A 20922-nucleotide genomic window follows, 5' to 3' on the forward strand; every position below is an offset into this window, starting at 1 on the left:
ATGCACAAAATGACCTAAGATTTTGACAGGCAAAGTGATTTATCCTGGGTTTTTTTGTAGTGTAGTACTTCAAGTATGTCTGCGCAAACAGGCTGTGAACTTAGGTGCACTTTCAAACTACTTGTAGACAGTGTTTGAAAATGCTCACTTTTAACTGAAAAAGTGTTTAAAACTCTACACGAAGCAGTGGTGATTTTGCCCTTGAGTCAATGGTGTTGCCTTGCATACTCTAGAAAAGCCAAAGCAAAATCGGCAAGCAGAAGGTCTTTCGTCAACTCACCTGTTCTTCCTGTTTCTCCTCGGGTGCTGCCGCGTCGTCTTCGGCTGCCTGGCTGGCTTCTGGCTTCCCTTCCAACTCTTTCTTGTCGTCCTCCTCCTGCTTGGCTTCCTTTTCCTTCATCCTCTTCTCCTCCTCCCTCTCGAACAACAGGTAGTCGTCCAGCAAGCCAATAGACTTTGGGTTCAGTGCTACTACCTGCTGGCACAGCTTGCGCCCCAGTTCCTCTATCTCCTCTTCGCTTAGCGGACTGTCACCGAGGTCCCGGTACGCCACAAGGGCACCGTACCGACCTGCAAGTACCGCAGAAGTATGCATCAAAACATCATCAACAACAATCAAACAGTCCCGTAGACTTTCACTATCACCATATTAAGTGTCCACATGCTCCAAATTGTTGTTTGGTTTGCTTTTGCAATGTAGATTGTTAGAGTCCAAGTTAGCTCAGCTGGTAAAGAGAAAAGACAGCCACTCCATTAACACCAGGTCCAGTGCTTAAACCCTGACCGGGACGAAGCACGTGTCGACTAATCTTTTCTTTCCCCTTGAAGCTTTGTGCTACAAAAAGGTGGTTCTCAATTTCTAACTTTATAGCCCTTTTTGCATTTTCCAAGATTCCAAAAAACTGATTTACCAAAGAAAGTTGCCCCAGCCCCATTTTAACAGCTGGTCATCAAGCTAACCTTAACAAGTTTCAACTCAATATTACTATCCAGCACATCACACCAATGGTGAGTGCCTTTGTCAAAAGTGCACACCGGAGTCGCGACGCTCGGTAGTGAAATAACCATACTGTGAATGAACTGTGCATGTGCGGTGCTTCGTGTAGGTATAAGCTGGCATAGCTGAAACCACAGTGCGGCATTTGCTCCCGTGTTTGCGCTAAGTTTACTGACAACTGTACACCTTTTTCAGTCGACAGAACTCCTGTCAAACCAAATCTATTTTCCCAGTCCGTTTGACAGGATTTTACTGCGTGGCTCACCAAAGCATGGGTACTTCTTTGATTCGCCAACGTTGTTGTTCTGTGGGTGGCAGTAGCCTGCGAGTAGCGTGGTTCCCGCCTCGCCTCGAAGACACAGGGCTCGTCGAACGGCCAGCTGCTCGCCCAGCTTGCCTACGGCCAGTGCCCGAGCTTCCTCGACCGTGTGGCCATCTTTGATCCGCAGCTTCTCCAGCTCCTTGGTGCCCAGCCTCACCTGGTGACACGCAACATGCCTTGTAACAAAACCACATGTACACATTGCAGATTTCCCTAGTTTTTCAATCATATAAGTTGAAAAACTGTGTTCCGAAATCCATATATCTGACTGCTCCCGGAAAGGCGTTGGCAGGTGTGATACCCAGATCAAGATGAATTTTTCGACGACTAAGAGGCTTTTTTTTACGAGAAATCAAAATGGATTTCCTTTTCCTTGTGGCTTCTAGCCACAAACGTGTGGTTGTCTAGTTTCCCTTTCTTAACCCTTCAGCCACCTTGCGAATATCCGCAGAACTCATTTGCCTGCCATAAGACAATTTTGCAAGGACCTGCTAATCGTAGCGCCATCTGTGAGAAGCAGTAGAAACCACCAAATTGCAACGATATTGTGTCTGCAATTGTTTCTCGCAAGCTGCTCAACACCGCATAGAGCACTGGCGTCGTCGCGGGTGCTTATTATATTGTTTTTTGGCAAACAAATTTAATTTATTTATTCAACTACACTAAAGGCCCGAAGGCATTACATGGGGGGACAGAACTATGGATAACACAGCGTGATTCACTTGCGATGCACTTCCACGAGGTTCAGTATCAAGAATTTTTTCGAACAGAAAACGGGACTTAAATGTCATAAAGCTCAAAACTTTAAACCCTTGTGCTGTGGCCACGGACTCGCAAGCAGCTGCCGAGTAATGGTCAGCTGGAGCAACCCGCAGCCAAAAAAAAAGTGGCGGCTATGACGTCATCATAACTTGCCGCAGCAAGGTTACGTGAGGAAGTGGGGGGTCCCCAAGGGTCCCTTTGAAGGGTGTCAATAGCGTGATGAAGTCGATCACTCACGCAAACTTCAAAATTAATTTAAAATACCTTCCAAGCTATATTTGCTGTTAATATTTTGCAGATGATATACGCGTGTTCATGGGAATCGATCCCGCTGGCTATCTCGGCTGCAAAATTTTGTGTCAGTACCCCTTTAGTTAGGGACACTTCAGACGGTTTAGAAATTCGTTCTGATTAGTAATACCTGCAATGTCAGCAGGAAACTGATTACAGTAATGGATGGCTCGTAGTCATCGTCATCATCAGCCTGACTACGTCCACTGCAGCACAACGGCCTCTTCCATATTTCGCCAGTCAACTGGATCCTGTGCTTGCTCCTGCCACTTTATACCCGCAGACTTCCTAATCTCATCTGCCCACCTAACTTTCTGTTTCCCCCTAACCTTTTTGCCTTCTCTGGGAATCCAGTCAGTTACTGTTAAAAGAAGACATGGGTCTTGAAGGCCTAAAGATTTCAGAAAAATCGATATTTTGAAGTATTTTTTAAAATAATCTATAGGTCCTGAAGAAGGTGTTTCTAAAATGCTATCGCCATGTAATGCGTATTTGTCGAGTAATTCGGTCTCAAAGTCAGTTTCGTGACCATTTTCCCTCGCAAACCACCTCAAAAACAGTCATTTTCGACGCCGTGACACCTGAGAACCACGCTTAGTAGCCCGGTCATTTTAGTTTCATTTGATAACTGCATTCTTTTGTCTGTTCCAGGTGGAAGAACGCTTTTCATCTAGCAACAACGCTGCTATCACACACAAAAAAAAAAACCGAAATACTCGCACATCATTGGTGCATTTCTATCACGTGGGGCAGTTTCTGGTTCCCTATTGGATGTCAAGGGATTCGTCTGCAAGATAGAGGTGTGAAATCTGCCATTTTGTGACGAGGCCTACGCGACGGCTGTGCGACCGGTGCGATGGCAGACAGTCATCGAAAGTTCCATACTGCTCATGTGTTCGGAAATAAGTGAAAACGGCGTCCGAGAGCATGCAGCGTCTTATCAGCAAAACCCTCCGCCGCCGAGAACATGGAAAAGGCTGGCTGTGCCAACGCTATCACGAACGCGGCTCTTGCAATCACGTGCGCGATAGCCGGGGCCAATGATCACACGCAAGATCTGCGCATTGGCACTCCCCTGGTTTTTGACGCTGAAAAAGTGGCCCTTGCGTGTCGTGCGAGTGAAATTCAAGGGGATGTTTTGTTGACGTCAGCCTCACGACGTGAGCGGTCTGTTTTTTGAGACTTGGAAGCAACCGCGACTACTGGAACGCCGTTCACCTTCATAAGCTGCTTCAGTGTATGAAGTGTGGTGTGTGTGGCGGGCCTGGTAGCATTTCCGATAAAGATCGCATATATGGCATCGCCACGAAACTTGTGCTGATGTGTGATCAGTGCGGGGAACTGAAACTTGTACGGAGGTCGCCGAGAGCTAAGGAGAGGAGAGGGGGGGACAGCAGGGTGCGGCCTGTTCGATATTAGCGTGTGCGCGATTCGCGCGGCACAGCAAACGAACAAACTGCGTTGAATTGCATTTTTACTTTCACCCTGAATGTTTCACGGAGATGCAAAGAGATATAAAGATTACTTGAAAGTGGGAATAATTTCTGTTTCGTAGAAGGCTGCCGCGCATGTTACAGATGACTGCGCAAGCCCCGTCAGAACGCTGTATGTCGATCTGAACTATGGAAACATCTGGCATGCAATGAAAAGAAAGCGCTCAAAGAATGATGACTACACTCCTGGTGGCTTCTAGCATCATTACTGCACTGATTTAAACCCTTACCTGTTGAATATACATGCTCACCCTGCCTCTAAACTTCTTTTCTCGTTTCCTCAAAACAACATTTTTCGTCAAGGCCGAGGCCATTGCCCACGGTGTCTTTTGATCTAGAGGTTGGATTTTGATAACTCCTGCAGCATTTGAAAGCTTATACATTGATGAGTGCAACAAGACCAAAACATTATGATCATTTCATTAAAAACAGTGATTTCCTTAGTGATATATTTGAGGGGGTGCTGACACCACCTGTAAAAGCGTTTGTGCCGCGTGGCGCACGTGTCTCGCCCAAAAGCTGCGTTTCTGGTTACAACCACCAGCCGATAGACGGCATTGTGTTTGCGTTGAGCACCACTATCATCATGGCTGTTACAGTGGTAGCGCCGGCGGTGACCCCTGGCGGAAAGCAAGCATTGGTGGTGGGCGAGAGTTGAGCGAGTCTCTTCGACGCATGGCGGTTGCCGCGAACGATTGTCTCTAGCGTGGGTCCTCGGCGCGTGGTACTGCGGTCCGCGCGTAGGGGGCCCTCGTGGTAAGTCATGCGTTGGCAATGCCGCCTCGGGTGTGTTATTGTGTTTTGTCATGTTATGATGTGTTTGTCGTGTTATTGTGTTATGTTGTTTGTATGGTAGCGTGTTGATAACGATTGATGTATCGATTCGGCGGACAATATCGTGGTTCCGAAATTAGATAAATAAATGTGTACTGTTCTTTGGTTTGTACCGACCGCGTCTGCTGTGTCCGTTCACTCCAAGAGCGTGGCGTGACGGTTCGCTCGCCAAATCGAGGCCCCACATATTTAAGCTGCAGTTTCAGATTTATGATGAGTCTACTTGTTAAGCCCATAACTCTTGAACCAATGAAGCTAAAAATAAAATTATAGTTTCCTTGCACCCTCTGTTCTTTACAGAACACTGCCATATCTTACTTGCAGCAATCTTTTATGAGAAAGCTGTCTAAACTGTGGGCAGAATGTAAGTTTATGGAACAGTCAATATTTTAAAATCTGGAAGTTACAGCTAAAAACTAATTGCATATTTGTTTGCATTAATAAGTCGCGGTTTGAACTTGCGTGTCTGCATTAATAATTGCTCAAATACTGGCATGCCATCCCCTTTTATTCTAAATTTTATATACAGTGACACATCGCCATATGCCCTACGTGTTGAATTTGCTACAATTGATTGGTATACCGCCTTTCTGTTTAGAAGTAGCGATACACTGAAGTTATCCAAGCCACTCACTTTCATGATAGCAGTCTCCAGAGAAGGCAACTTCTTGGCATGGCTGGTACACGACCGCACCAGCTGTTCCACAAACTTCTGGAATTCTGGAGTCCGAGCCACAAAGTCCGTCTCGCAGTTCACCTGCACAAACAGAGGTCACGCAAGTGTTGCTGTGAGAGGGACAAAAAATGGCGGCACTTTCACACCCTCTTTCAGCACAAGAAACTGCACTAAACATATAAACCACTCAATCACTATGATGCTAGGTGTGACACCTAAATGCTAAAATAAACGACGGGGGTGTGCCAAACTGAGCTGGTCGTTACATTGTTAGGACAGGAACAAACGGCACTTGAGAAAGAACGAAGAGAGCATGACAGACAAAGTGCTGAACTGGCAACCACTGGTTTATGGTGGGGAATGCAATATACACGAAACGCTCGTTCAGCAGAAAATAAAAACAAAAGACAAGTTAACAGCTCAGAGATAGGACTCTCACTGAAATCACCACATAACATGAGTCATTGCACAGGCTGTCATGCTTCCTCAGAAACAGCTAATATCACAGCTTTGTAGGGAGACAGGACGTGCGGAGGTTTCTATGCGAATTAACCAAATGCACTGCACTCAGCAAAGAGAAGGCAACAACCACATTTCTCTTTGCAGTGCTAGGCTTGACGACAGGCAGCAGTGCCTTCTAGTGAGTATGCATACTCTCTCGGCAGGTTATTCTACTAACATTGGCCAGTTTGGCCAATTTAGCATCATGTGAACCTGAACAGCATCTTGCAGAAAGCTCTGGATTCAGACCAGTTGGGTTCTTTAGTATTCACTGACATGGCACAGTACACATGTCACTAGCATTTTTCTTCCATCAAGGCGCTGCTGCCACAGCTGAGATCAAAATACACAATGGTGTAGCCAGAGTATGCAAAGTGCTTTCCAAATTTCTCTTCATCGTTTTCTGTGGCCTTTCTTGCGAACACTTCGACATAAAAATGTGAACTTTTTGGTTTAACAGGCTACTAGAATGGTTACGTTGAAGCGATGGTCAAGCGCAGAGCGGATGGAACTAATTACCTCGGCCAAGGCTGCAAAGGGCCCGTCCACATTTATGGCAATGAGTCCCTGCTTGGTCTGGCGGCCTTGCATCTGCTCTGACTTAGCCCATCCGTGCTTCTTGGCCTCGTCGGTCAGCCACTTCTCTGCCTGCGTCACACCCCAGAGCTTCACAGTCGATTTCACCATATGCACTATGACCACAAAGAATGTAATGGCACAAACACATGCGCCTCTCTTTAGCAGTAGCTTTATTACGCATTGTTTCAAGAACAAGATTCTGAGAATATGTGTGGGCAATCTTTTGCCATTACTAAGTGAAACATGGTCTGCAGAATTTAAAAGGAGAATAGTTTTTGCAAAAAAGGAAGGTGCACCATAATGGAGCAGGGCTGGTAAGCATCAATGGAGGGAAATGCGATTGCAAATAGTTCCCTGCCAAGCATGACAGTCCAACTCTGCAGTTCATTGACCAATACTGTTGTGGTTGTGTCTGATACACAAACCCGAAGTAACACCGCAAAATCACAACGAAAGACAATTATGAATGCTGATGAAACGAGCCTATGTGCAATAGGAAAAAGGTATTTGCTACATGTGCCTACCCCTTCATACCACATAGCAGTCTGTATAACTTAATTCTTTCGTTACCATGCGAAAATGGCTATTGTTCATATGTCTCAGGAATGCAGTTTTTGCCAGTTTGAAAAGTACTCTAGAACGCAGTGCAGCATACCAAATTTTGCACAATATAATGCCGTTTCCAAAAAAATATATGTTGTAGAGCAAAAAAATATTTTGAAACTAATAAAAACGTGAAAAGTGCATGATTTCTGGTCGCCAGCTGGTAAAAAATTGGTGCTTTTTTGCCAAACATGGCCCTTGCGCCAATAAAAACCAACATAATAAAGCCAGCTGGTAAACCGTGCAATAAAAGACACTTTAGATGCAAAAATATTGAAAGTAAAGAGAATTCAAAATACACCTTTTGAAGACAAATCACCCAGGAACAGTATAAAAAATAACTTATGTAGAAAATGCTTCTATTCACATAGACAAAGAAAATCGGAATCGAAGTGCTGCTTCATTGCTTGTGTCATGCGGTGAAACAATGCATGGTTTTTAGTGCGACACAAGTGAACTCGTACACTTTTCTCAGTAAATTTGTTTTCTTTTTGCGATAGGAGCCTAAAGATGTTCCATTATGGGATGGATGCCGTGAAGTGAATAATCCCTCTATACACCAGACGTCCACTAAATTTCTCTATTTCGTCTAACGTCCCCTCTCTCCATGAGCCACCTCCCTTGGCATAAGTTGGCATTCCAATTGCTGCCTGTCCTTCCTCATTTATTCCTCCTCCTCCTCCTCCAATATATGCATCCAATCAAATTTCTTTGCATTTTTCACATCGTATTAAACAAAAAACAACATCACAAGCAGTTCTAAAACATTTCGTGCTGCTTCGCATTACGGGCCAAGGTGTTCTCTGGTGGCCTTCTTGTCGAGATGAAAACCTCTGCAGCCGGCGCCAGCACATCGCACCCTCTCTAGGTGTGGGCCTCATATGTAAACACAGTAGCCATAAGATTGTGCACAAAGGTCAGCAGCTACACACTTGCGGCGGAGGAGACAACTTGAAGCCGTAAATAAAACAAACCTCAATGTCTCAGGCTGACACAAAACATCGTCGCCATCAAACTTGAAGCTGAGGTGCTGTCATCATCGAATTCTAAGCTCGTCTTCACTGAATTCAGGTGTGATTGCAAGACAGTTTTGAGCGGTGCATGTTTTTTTCAGTGCAGATATGCACTCATGCGTGTGTGACGATGACATAGAACCGACTAGTGGCACTAGCTGCGGCACCCTTGTGTCCGATATAACAATACAAGCAAAACCAAAGCTGCTGAAAACTGACTGAGAAGGCCCCCTTTACACTTGAGACATGCAGTGGACCTTCAAGAATATTTTTTGTGAAATAAATTTTACCCGACTCCTAGCAACAGCTCTCTATCGAATAACTGGCATAAATTTCTGGCAATTATTACTGTTCAACACTGTCACACTGCAAAACTGACACTCAATTTGATATTTGACTTTAAAAAGCTGTAATGATTAGAGAACCTTGATGTTATGCATAACCATAACGGACACGCACTTCTGTCAAGTTAGCAGCCAAATACATCTCCCGCACAACACACACACACATTGGTTCGCACAAAGGTCAGTCAGAAATCACTATGTTGCCAAAATGGGCCAATTCAAATTGATTCTTAAGGCTGAGTGGCTAAACCAACTACTATAAAGTGCTGGGTGCACTAGAAACATATTCAACATGCCAAAATTGACGATTGAAAGCGTCCATCACCGGAGATCGATTTGAATAGGCGTGGTAATGAAAGAGTTAAGCATGAAGCATAAGGACTTACAGTGAAGAATATTATATTCGTGTGTGAGCACACCTTCTTTTCTCTCAACTATACAAACAAAAACAAGGATGTTCCTCGCAATATAATTTCCCACATGACACAGACATTTGTAAACATCTCTTAATTTCTTTCAGGTGATTTAGAACCTTCTGATGATGATGAGCAACAAGCAATATGGTATCAATGTGGGTCATTTACGTGATGCATGATCAGAGCATCTCAATGAAAGATTGTACTGATGCCTACTCAGTCACTAATTTTCCATTTGCTCAGCAATTGTTAAATAACAAAAGCTCACATGTCAAGGTATCACTACTTCAAAAGGTAGGGCTTTTTGTCTTTCCATCATTTATCTATATTTCACTTCAGCTGCCTATCTTGTTCAAACAATCACTACTTCTCCTAATGCAGGTTCAGCATTATCCACCCTAGTTTTGTGTTTTGTTAGTCTGTGAAGTTACAACTGCTACTCACTTAAGTTAGTCGATCAATAATGCTACGATTCTTGAGATATATGAAGTGCAACTTGTACGTGAGCAACACATGAAAACCTACTAGCTATCAGGTTTTTGTGTATACCACGTTATTCTAGGGTGACTCATTCAATTTCTGCATAAACTTGCTCAAGGATAGCATAGCCTTTGCGCAAGGTTAGTGCATCATCACACTTGCCCAAGACAAAATATTAAAGAAAAAGAAAGTTCAAATAACTTCCCGTGGAGCACTGCAACACACAGTTAAGGAACAGCAGTTGAAACACGAAGCATGTGCTTCACAATTTCCGTTTTTTTTTTTTAACAGACATTATGTAAAGAGATGGTACTTAATTCTGCGCAGTCTTAGAGCTTGTGAGGGTAGTAAGTGCACAGTGCAATCGACATGTGCCAGCATGGCATGCAAGTCGGGTCAAAAGCAGACATTTGAGGTTCCTCTTGCACATAGTATTGTGCAGTGTCAAGACACCCTTACTGTCTCTGACATTGACAGTATTAAAGGACCATCTGAAGCCAAAACCATGATGACCTTACTAAATACCGCAAAATATAAACAGAACTGAAAGAAATAAAAAATATACAACTCCTTTTGTGCTTTGGCTTTCATGAAAAGAGTCATGTGACTGCGTATTTTTCAGTAGAAATGCCTGCTTCGTGACCTGACACTAAAGCTGTGCCAGATGATAAGAAATGAAAACAGAATAAAATATTATATAAAAACCCATGATAAATATAACACTACCACAAAGGTGAAAAAAATTGAGGCAGTAACAAAAGTGCAAATCCTCCAAGTTCTTAATTGTGAGCAACAAGATTTTCACAGTAAAACTGACACATAGTAATATTTCTCCAACCATTAGTATTATGGGTTGATTCAAGGTTTCTTTAAAGAGCTCTGCACTCTATCTGGGAGCTTTTTGCACAAGCACATGTAAACACCATCTCAATACAATCTAGGTTGAATGATTCTACGCACGAGAGTTAGCATTACAGAGAGGAACATTGGGGCTGCAAATAAACGGTTATGGTGAACTACCGAAGACTACAAACCCTGAGCTCATCCATACTTTCTTTTTTTCTTTTTAACATAAACAAGCTGCCTCCAGTGACCCTTGCTTGGTTTTTAACCTTGTTATCAGCAGTCTGGGAAAAGCAATGCTTGTTTTAGGCGTACTGCTAACTGTGGAAACGCATGCTTTTACTATCGGCATGTTTCACACTTTGAGAATAACACACCTGGTGAGAATAGCACATGCCTCAAAACAGCCCTCTGCTGTTCAGATAAGTGATGAAATTATGATGGTAAAAAAACAGCAGGTGCTACAGTCACAATGTACACACATGAAAAAAGGTTTACAAGCTCGAACCTGTAAGGGTTCGAGCTTGACCTTTAGACAATTTTTCTCAAGATAAGCTTTCTTATAAGCTGGAAAACTTCAAGATCATCACGTATTGGCTCCGTGCATTCCTACTGTATCAAAACAAATAGAGTTATAGTGACTTAATGCTTGGTTTAAAGAGACTTACCAAGACACCTACATCTGCTACAAAGCTCACAAACACAAAAGGAAACGCGCAGCAATGCACAAAAATAGAAAATCTGCTATGGTGGCAGAACAGAGGATGTAATCATGTATCAACACTTTAGCACATTAATTTTACAACTTTGTTCCCTGGAGGAAAAGAAATTATCAGTCTTTAAATGAAGCATTTCAAAGGACTAAAACAAAAAAAATGGTCAGCTTTATTTCATCGAGCAATATATGTACAGGAGCATAAAGTAGTGTGAGCAATATGATAGGGCTCTTTTCATAAAATCAACTGCGAGCTCTCTATGATGCTGTCTCAGCTATACCACCTACCATAGAGTTTCATACAATAATACCCAGAGGGCAATCTGGTGCTATGATCATGTACCCCCATAGGAAATTACGGGAAGTACAGGCTTCAGATTAGATTGCGTTAACTCCCGAACTGCACCCAAACCTTTTTCTACAGTTTCAGTTTCGTTTTTTGCACAGCGTGGGATGAAGTGGAAAGCACTGAAGCAGCGCCTTTATTATTCAAATAGGCTGAAGACCACTAGATTTTTTTATTTGCTGCGACGTTGGAGCTTTACAAGTTGTATTTCGCAGTTTAGTCAAAGGGTTGTCCACTCACCGCTGCATATAGATGCAGCGTCCCATGCTATTGCAAGATATTGCATCGAGCTGACGTTTTTCCATAATTGCTTCCTGTCAAAACTCGTTCAAGTCGACTGCAAACGATGACTTTACAACGAAACGAGAGATGAGTCGGGGGCAGACCACTCGGTGAGCTGCACCTTGCATCACGGCAGACGAAACGTTAGCGTGTTTCTCACTTATTACTGTACTGTTATTTCTATTGTTAAGGCGTTTATTAGCCGGCCCACAGCGAGCAAGCACAATGGCGACAGTAACGGAACGGCCAAGCACGGGCTCTCAGCGCAAGCGGCGTCCTTGTTGGGTGGCCCCACTAGAAGGTACTGAAGTGTTCGACCCATTTCATAGTTCGGAGGCTTCGCTACAATTACCCCGGGGTCGAAGAGGGAGCCGCCTGGCGACCTAACAGCTTGTAATTATAAGCGGGTCATAATAAGCCTTCAGGCGCTCCACGTTGACGATGTCTCGCCCACGGCGGCGCATGTCCGAAGATTGTTCAACGGGTTCGATCAGATAGTTGACGGGTGAGGTGCGCTCGATGACACGGTAGGGGCCTTCGTATTTGGGACGTAGTTTGGAAGAGAGGCCAGCGGCAGAGGTCGGGATCGAGAGCCATACAAGCGCACCAGGAAGGAACGTGGGCTCAGAAGTGGTGGAGCCATCACGGATACTCTTCTGCCGCTCTTGCTCTTGCGTCGTAAAAGTCTTGGCAAGCTCGCGACACTCTTCAGCAAGCCTGGCTGTCTCGGAAATAGGTGTACACTCAGATGGATCCGGCGTGTACGGGAGTATCGTGTCCATGGTGTGCGACGGGTGCCTTCCGTACAGCAAGTAGAAAGGTGAAAAACCAGTCGTGCTCTGAGGGGCGGTGTTGTAGGCGTAGGTGACGAAGGGCAGTATATTATCCCAATTAGTGTGGTTGGCAGCGACGTACATAGAAAGCATGTCGCCGAGGGTGCGGTTAAAGCGTTCGGTGAGGCCATTCGTCTGTGGGTGGTAAGCAGTAGTTTTGCGGTGGACAGAATGGCACTCCGTCAGAATGGCTTCGATGACTTCCGACAAGAAGACACGGCCTCGATCGCTGAGAAGCTCTTGGGGTGGTCCGTGGCGCAGTATAAATCGATGCAGCAGGAAGGACGCAACATCGCGCGCAGCAGCCGCAGGGAGAGCGGCGGTTTCGGCGTATCGCGTTAAATGGTCAACGGCAACGATGGCCCAGCGGTTACCAGCCGACGTCAGAGGAAGTGGTCCATACAAATCGATACCTACGCGCCCAAAGGGACGGTCAGGGCAAGGTAACGGTTGTAGACTGGCGTGCGACATGTGAGCTGACGGTTTACGGCGTTGGCAAGTGAGGCAAGAGCGAACGAACTGCTGCACATAGCGGTACATCCCGCGCCAGAAGTAGCGTTGTCGAATGCGATGGTAGGTTTTGAATACCCCAGAGTGCGCGCATTGCGGATCAGAATGGAAGGATTCACATATCTCTGACCGCAGACTGCGGGGTATCACGAGTAACCACTGCCGGCCGTCGGCGTCGTAATTGCGTCGGTGTAGAAGGCCGTCACGAATGGCGAAATGGCGAGCTTGACGACGCAATGCACGCGTGGATGGCGTTGCGGATGGATCAGAGAGCAAGTCGATCAGTGGGCCGATCCAATTATCCTTTCGCTGTTCGGTAGCGATTATGTCAACGTCAACGGCAGAAACAGCAGCCGAGGATACTGAGCAGAGCACATCACCTTCAGGCAGAGGGGAGCGCGAGAGGGCGTCGGCGTCAGCATGCTGGCGTCCGTTGCGGTACAGCACGCGGATGTCGTAGTCTTGTAAACGAAGAGCCCAACGGGCGAGACGCCTGAGGGATCCTTCAATGATGAAAGCCAGCATAGTGCATGATGGTCGGTGACGACATCGAATGGGCGACCATACAAATACGGTCGAAACTTTGTAAGAGCCCAGACGATCGCCAGGCACTCTTTCTCCGTGACGGTGTAGTTTGTCTCAGCTCTCGTGAGCGTACGGCTTGCATATGCTACGACATATTCAGGGAATCCGGGTTTGCGCTGCGCCAGGACAGCGCCGAGGCCTACACCGCTGGCGTCTGTGTGCACCTCCGTCGGTGCCGTAGGGTCGTAGTGGCGTAGAATGGGAGGAGACGTCAACACATGGCGGAGCTTCGCGAACGCGTCGTCGCACTCAGACGACCACGAATTGAGGGACCCGTTACTTCCAAGGAGCTTAGTCAGCGGTGATATGATCGTGGCAAAGTTTCTTATGAAGCGTCGGAAGTATGAGCACAGGCCCACGAAACTACGCAGTTCTTTGACGGACGCAGGTTTGGGGAATTCGGCCACGGCCCGAAGCTTGGCTGGGTCAGGAAGGATGCCATCCTTGGACACGACGTACCCAAGGATGGTGAGTTGCCGTGCTGCAAAGCGGCACTTCTTCAGATTTAGTTGCAAGCCGGCATTGCTGACACGTGCAAAAACTTCTTTCAGACGTTGGAGTTGCGTAGAGAAATCTGGAGCGAACACAACAACGTCATCGAGGTAACACAAGCACGTGTGCCATTTCAAGTTGCGCAGCACGGTGTCCATCATGCGCTCAAAGGTCGCAGGTGCATTACATAGACCAAACGGCATGACGTTGAATTCGTACAAGCCGTCGGGTGTGATGAACGCAGTCTTCGGTCGAGCGTCATCAGCCATGGGTACTTGCCAGTACCCCGAGCGCAGATCGAGAGAAGAAAAAAATTCGGCTCCGTGAAGGCTGTCAATTGCGTCATCGATGCGCGGCAGTGGGTAAACATCCTTGCGAGTGATTTTATTGAGCCGTCTGTAGTCCACACAGAACCGCGCAGAACCATCTTTCTTCGCAACAAGAACAACAGGAGACGCCCATGGACTGTCCGAGGGCCGAATAACGTCGCGTCTGAGCATATCATCAACCTGCTCGTTAATTTCCCGACGTTCAGCAGGCGACACGCGGTAGGGACGTTGCCGTAATGGTGGATGGGCACCAGTGTCGATACGATGCGTAACAGCGGACGCACGACCGAGAGAACTTCGCCCGACATCGAAAGAAGAACGATATTCTCGCAACAGGTTCAGAAGCTGGGAACGCTGTACCGACGTGAGGTTGTCATCAATGTAAGGGCCAAATACATCAGGAGATGATGAATCAGAAGTGGAAACAGCACTGATGGTACGCAAATTGGGACAACGCGAGTCATCAGGTACGTCCAGGACTTGTGCGTTATCCACTGGTTCCGCTCTGCCGAGACATTCCCCTCGAACCAAGGTAACAGTGTACGGAGATGGGTTGGTCACGAAAATAGAGGCGTTGCCCTGGGTGATTTGCACGGTCGCGAAAGGTACTAGCAACCCTTTCCTTCGGCAAGCACGGTCGGATGGCGAAACGAGTGCAATTGTGTCGGAGAGTCCAGCGCAGTAGACAGATACACCCATCGTGGAGCTTGGAGGCACTATGGTATCGTCTTTCACGAGAATCTTGCTCACTTTCGAAGAACTGTCTTCCAGCGTCAAATGCGAGAAGGGGGAGAGTTCAATTTCGGCGGCGGCACAATGGATGATGGCGTCGTTGCGGGAGAGAAAATCCCACCCCAGGATGACGTCATGAGAGCATGCGGGAATGATGATGAATTGGGCGACATACAGAACGTCCTGAACGACAACGCGAGCTGTGCACCCTGCTGTAGGATGGATACGATGCAAACCGGCGGTACGAAGGGACAATCCAGAAATTGGCGTCGTCACTTTACGAAGCAAGCGGCAAAATTTTTCGTCTATAACGGATACTGCAGCTCCTGTGTCAATAAGAGCAGATGCGTGAACACCGTCCACAAGCACGTCAATGACATTAGATGGGCGGCTCTGAGGGCTTTCACAATGCGATAGCATCGCAGTCCTTGCCTCGGGGACTGCGACGACTAGTTTTCCCGCTCGTGAGCAGCTGAACTTGGCCGCATGGGGGACGGGGAACGACGTCGTGGAGACGGTGACCTACGAGAAGATGAAGCTAGGCGAGTTGGCTGTGGCATAGACGGCGTTTCCTCGTGATAGGTACGCCTGATCTGGCCAGCAACAGGCGACGAGATATGGGGCGTCTGTACGCGAGTGCAATAACGTGCTACGTGGCCGGCGTAACCGCAGGCAAAGCAAATGGGCCGGTTGTCGGATGTGCGCCATCGGTTCGCCGGGGTAGGTCTTGTCCATGACGCAAGAGCCGATGGACGGAACGGTGGCTGGAAAGGCTGCAGGGGGTGCTGGAGCTGAGTCTGAGAGGTCACGTCAACATACGTAGCCGGCATACCCGCTGCAAAGGATGGAGGTCGTGCGGCAGCTTCGGCGTAAGTCAGTGGGGCGGGCGCTTGAACGACTGGAGGCGGCCTGGCGACCACTTGGGCGTAACTTGGGGGTACAGGAGCCGGAAGCTGTTGTGGGTGGTACGCAGGCATGACCTCCGCTATTTCCTGCTCAATCGCTCGGCGGATGGGGGGGAAAATGGTAGTTGCCGATTGTTGAGCAGCCGGTGGGTGGGCAAAGGGCAGGAGAGAGAACTGCCGTGCGATTTCCTCCCGTATGAAGGACTTGAGGTCTGCCAGCAGTGCCACCTGGTCACAGCTCGCCTCCAAGCCTGCAAGCCCTGCATCTCGTGGTGTGGAGCGACGGGTCATCGAACGCTGCCGGCGGAGCTCCTCGTAGCTCTGGCACAGCGTGATGACCTCAGCTACTGTGCCTGGGTTTTTGGCAAGCAGCATCGTGAAGGCATCATCGGCAATGCCCTTCATGACGTTCCGGATCTTGTCTGATTCGGACATGCTGTCGTTGGATTTCTTGCATAGGTCTAGGACGTCTTCAATGTAACTGGTGAATGATTCACCGGCCTGCTGAGCGCGTTCGCGTAAGCGCTGCTCGGCTTGCAGCTTACGAACGGCAGGGCGGCCAAAAACGTTGGTGATAGCGGTCTTAAAATCGGACCAGGTTGCGAAATCAGACGCGTGGTTGTTATACCACATGCCGGCCACACCCGCGAGGTAGAAAACCAGGTTGCCGAGTTTACCTGCCTCGTCCCAATGGTTGGGGACGCTGACGCGTTCGTACATGGCGAGCCAGTCCTCGACGTCGGTGCCATCCGCGCCGGTGAAGACAGGTGGGTCGCGGATGCGGGGGACACCGGAACATGGCGTCGGCGCAAGAGGAAGCGTTTGCTGGGCGGCGTCTTGCTGCATGGTCCCACTAGAAGGTACTGAAGTGTTCGACCCATTTCATAGTTCGGAGGCTTCGCTACAATTACCCCGGAGTCAAGCACGGGCTCTCAGCGCGAGCGGCGTCCTTGTTGGGTGGCCCCACTAGAAGGTACTGAAGTGTTCGACCCATTTCATAGTTCGGAGGCTTCGCTACACTATAAATAGATAAGACATACTTTCAAGAGAGGAACAACCATGTTTGTTTTCAACTGTTGTAAAGAATAATTCACAATATTTTGATGCCAAATCTGGAAAGCAATGGCTGAGCAATGCATGTCCCGGTAATTAAATTTGTCTTCAGTTTCCCTCCTACCTCATAGTCACAAAAAGCTTTTGCAATAATGGTTGGGTACAAAAAATTAAGCAAGTTTCATTAGATATAACTTTATATAATTTTGTTTATGTGTTGCACACAGTAAACAAGGGTGTGTTCTAATACTCACTGTAGACGGCTAAATAGACAACGGCCATTGTAAGTCCCACTCTAATTCTCACATAGCCGGCAAAATAGACAGCTTCGAGAATATGGCACTGTAGACAAATACGATGCAGGCTACCTTGCAGTCCAAACAAGATGGTGACTCAGCGAATCTCTTGGATCTGGCTGGAATAGTCGTTTGCACACAGACAGACACTTCTACAGACACTTAATGTGAGTAACATTCAATTTTTCTTAGATTTTACCACGAAATAAGCTAAAAAAATAACAGTTACGTTTGCTTATCTCAACTTCCTCTTCTTGACACAAGGTGGCGTGTCATCGCGTACAAGCCATCCAGAGGTGTTCCGTTTCTCAGACAACATGGGTTTGATGCTGTTTTTCTAAGCTTTTTCCGTAGACTGTCTATGATGCTGTTTTAGAATTGGAACACAGCCAAAGCGTCGCGAATCTCAAGAACGTAATCCATATGAAGCCTGTACTTCCCTTAATTCCAATGAGGGTACCACCAAATACAAGCACCACCAAAGGAGCCCGCAGAGACACTAGCACCAGATTCCCCTCTAGGTATTATTGTATAAAACTCTATGCCACCTATGTTAGCATGCTGGACACTTTAGATGTGGTAACAAAAACAGCACAGTGTTTGCATTCTTGAACACACTTCACTTTCAGGATCATACAGGGATCTTGGAGCATAGTCTGTGAGCCTTGTGTGGCTTACATGGTCAATATATTGAGCCTGTATGCCTTTTTTTTTTTTGTCATGACGAATTTAAATCACTGTGGTGAAGACTGACATGCGATTTGAATGTGATAACATAGCTACCTTTCTTTTTTTTGACAGATGCACACCAAATGCATGACAACACACACCATTTTACTTAATGATAATACTTCTCATGCAAGGTAGACATTAACTCCAAGGCATAGCACAGGAACTGCTACCGAACAGTGACCTAGCTCAAGTTGTTTGCCTTACTTAAACAAAAATGTTTTTTTTTTTGCTCCCTTAAAAAAAAAAAACCGCAAAGTGTCAACCAAAAACTACAGAGTGTGTTTTTCAAGTTTCTTTTGTGTGTGTGTGATTTTTTTTTTTTTACATTCTTCTTCTACTACACAGCTCCTCCTAATCATGAGTAATTTCTTAACCATAATTTCATTTTACCTCACTAGCACGACCAAGCAAACGACAGGGGCGCAACATATTCTATTCTTATTTTCTTAGAAATAAAACTCTCTTTTGATCACCTTTTTGATGTCATTTTCAGTGGCCTCAAGTGCTTTCTTGCAGTTGGAGAAGGTGTAGCCCGTCTTCTTGCGCAGTTCCATGAGGGCCGTTTTCTCCACAGCTCGGAGCGAGGCACACGTCTGTAGGCATCGCGTCAGCACCTGGGCAAACATGCTGGGACCAGGGCACGCCGCGTGCATGAAAATCAAGTGCAAAGATAACAACAGTGATGGCAGCATTCGTTTTATTCAGATTCCAACAACCAAACTTGACGAGTCAGCACGGTACACAACTTTCATATTACTACAGAATCAAGAGTGCAGTAAGGCTGGCTCTTTTGCACCTTCTATATCAGACGTGCATTTGGCCATAATGTATCCAAAAAGGACTTTCACAAACTGACGTTGAGGAGGAAGAAGGAATGATAAAAGCCATACCTTTAATGCTGTAACAGGCCTCTATGCTGTGTGACTTGAGAAGCAATGTCCATGAACAGTCACATCCACATTGCGTTAATTCATGACACTATAGCGATACATTCCCTGTAATATCACTCCACTTTTGAAAATACAATGTATGAGTGTTCTAGACACAGGTCCGATGTCAGCACCCCAAATAATTCTAGCCTTTTAATGTGCATCAATGAGAACAGCAGAATTAAATAAAAGACAAGGATTACACGGCACTTCACTGGTTCGATCGCGTCGGTTGAAGCCAAGCGGTTTAGAAGCGGCCAATCTTGTCACCCTCCATGAGTTCAGCGAGGCAGTCTTCCTGTAACCTTTATCTAAGACAGCCTTAGATATGTTTTGACGCCTAACAATTGTCTCGTCGTTCTCTGATGTTTTAACAAGGCTCTCAGTACTACACCAGAACAAGGCACAGCTTGCTGTCTGATCAGGATGCAGACAGTGCATATGGCAATGTTGGTTGTATTACAACTGAGAAAGAGCACTCTAAGTACACTATGTATGCTACCAAAGTACAGCACATTTTGTTTTTTACTGGTATTACTGCAGTGGTTTCTAGACATATGTGCATTGTGCTCGCCGAGTAGGCATACACTGCATTCGTACAGAGAAATCTTTACAACAAGACTTGGTTCTCTTTTCACGGAGAGTATGATAGTGAATGAGATTGTGATTCAAAACATAGAACTGCCAGAGAGAGATAGGACAAGGGCGAATGAACAGCACAATTGGTATGTGTTCTTCCCTGCCTTCATACAGTGACTACTGCATGCACTTTTTCATACTAATCTACACACACATACACGACTTGCTGTGAAGCAGGTTTCCAGTACTATGCAGACATCTGCCCATCTGTATTTAGAATGCAGAACACAAGCTGTCTAAGGTGAGCACCTGCGCAAGGTTACCGGCTTTGTTTGCAATACGTCAGAAAGCGCACCGCAGCGCGCATGGCAAGCGCGAAAAAAAAAAAAAAGGTATGCCTGGGTACCTTAAAATCGCAGTCAATAAAATAAAAGCGTATCATTTGTCCTCTGTGATTAGACAAGGGCGACAGCCCGGCTGGTCCGTACGAGTCTGTCGAGATTTAAACCTTAAGAGTGAAGCAATGCACGTTTTAAGACGATCATAATTTAGTTTAGAAGACGTTCAAACTTTCTCTGTTCGGCAGCTGATCGCTACTTTCCTGTCAAAAATGAGAAGCTAAAGCGCGCAGAGTTGACAAGCAGTTCGCTTAGCTTCCAGCACCCGTTTACAAACTTTCGCTATATCCAAGAGAAACTTTCTGAAAGCACGTTCGCTGTACGGAGATTAAGTGTGCGGCCAGATCTCCGTCGTCACGAAAGCGGAATTTCGGGCTATTTGAGAAAAATCCGGGTTGGACAGCGCACGCTTGACACCGATCGACGTGGGCCAGCATTTTGCATCCGTTCACGCTGGAGAATTTTTTGCTATACGCTGCACAACTTTGCCGAAAGTCCAGAGAGCGAACCTGAGAGAAACGTGCTTCGCACATGCATCCTTACCTGCGTTTTTACGCCGTGCCAAGATGTTCGGATCTACAGCGCCGACGCCCTCGGTTTCGTTACGCGATGGAGCACGCAGCACAGTCGTACTTGGCTCGGGAACGGTGAGGTGTACCACGAAACGAAACGATGTATCGAAAACGCATGTGGTGACTGGCGCAACAAGGCAAAACAGTGGGGGCACAGAAGGTGGGGGCACATCGGATAAATGGATAGATGAATGTGGCTGTACTCTTTTGGTCGGGCGGCGGCTAATGCCACCTAGCCGTTATACTTAGTGAACCAACAACTCGATATATCTTTTTTTTTTCCTTTAAATGGTGAAGTTGAGGACTGGTACTATGCAGTGAAGGGTTTATTTTCACTAGTGCCTTGACTTTAGCCACTAATCAGATAACCTTCTTCTAGTTAATTTTACCCGCTTAAAGTCTAGTTGCCCTCCCTGTCCCTAAACCCCAGTGCTTTGAAAAACTCTGCAATATCTTCCTGAACTATAGGGTGAAGCCCTT

General features: G+C 46.5%; 1 protein-coding gene and 1 long non-coding RNA gene across 2 annotated transcripts in view; one reads left to right on the forward strand and one right to left on the reverse strand.

Annotated features, from left to right (window-relative positions):
• LOC142817948 (uncharacterized) overlaps positions 1 to 4811 on the forward strand; it is a 22670-nt gene extending 17859 nt beyond the window's left edge. Inside the window, exon 2 of the long non-coding RNA XR_012895433.1 lies at positions 3024 to 4811. This is a non-coding gene — a long non-coding RNA (uncharacterized LOC142817948). The remainder of the gene's footprint in view (positions 1 to 3023) is intronic.
• mEFTs (elongation factor Ts, mitochondrial) overlaps positions 1 to 20616 on the reverse strand; it is a 27526-nt gene extending 6910 nt beyond the window's left edge. Inside the window, exons 1-6 of the mRNA XM_037425032.2 lie at positions 20414 to 20616; positions 18438 to 18591; positions 6396 to 6524; positions 5334 to 5456; positions 1263 to 1476; positions 281 to 570 (exon numbers count right to left, since the gene is read on the reverse strand). Of these exons, the coding sequence (XP_037280929.2) occupies positions 281 to 570; positions 1263 to 1476; positions 5334 to 5456; positions 6396 to 6524; positions 18438 to 18590 (909 nt within the window). The 5' untranslated portion in view covers position 18591; positions 20414 to 20616. The remainder of the gene's footprint in view (positions 1 to 280; positions 571 to 1262; positions 1477 to 5333; positions 5457 to 6395; positions 6525 to 18437; positions 18592 to 20413) is intronic.
• Between the last annotated feature and the right edge of the window lie 306 nt (positions 20617 to 20922).

This window comes from Rhipicephalus microplus, chromosome 5 (assembly GCF_043290135.1).
Source record: "Rhipicephalus microplus isolate Deutch F79 chromosome 5, USDA_Rmic, whole genome shotgun sequence".
NCBI classification, from domain to species: domain Eukaryota; kingdom Metazoa; phylum Arthropoda; class Arachnida; order Ixodida; family Ixodidae; genus Rhipicephalus; species Rhipicephalus microplus.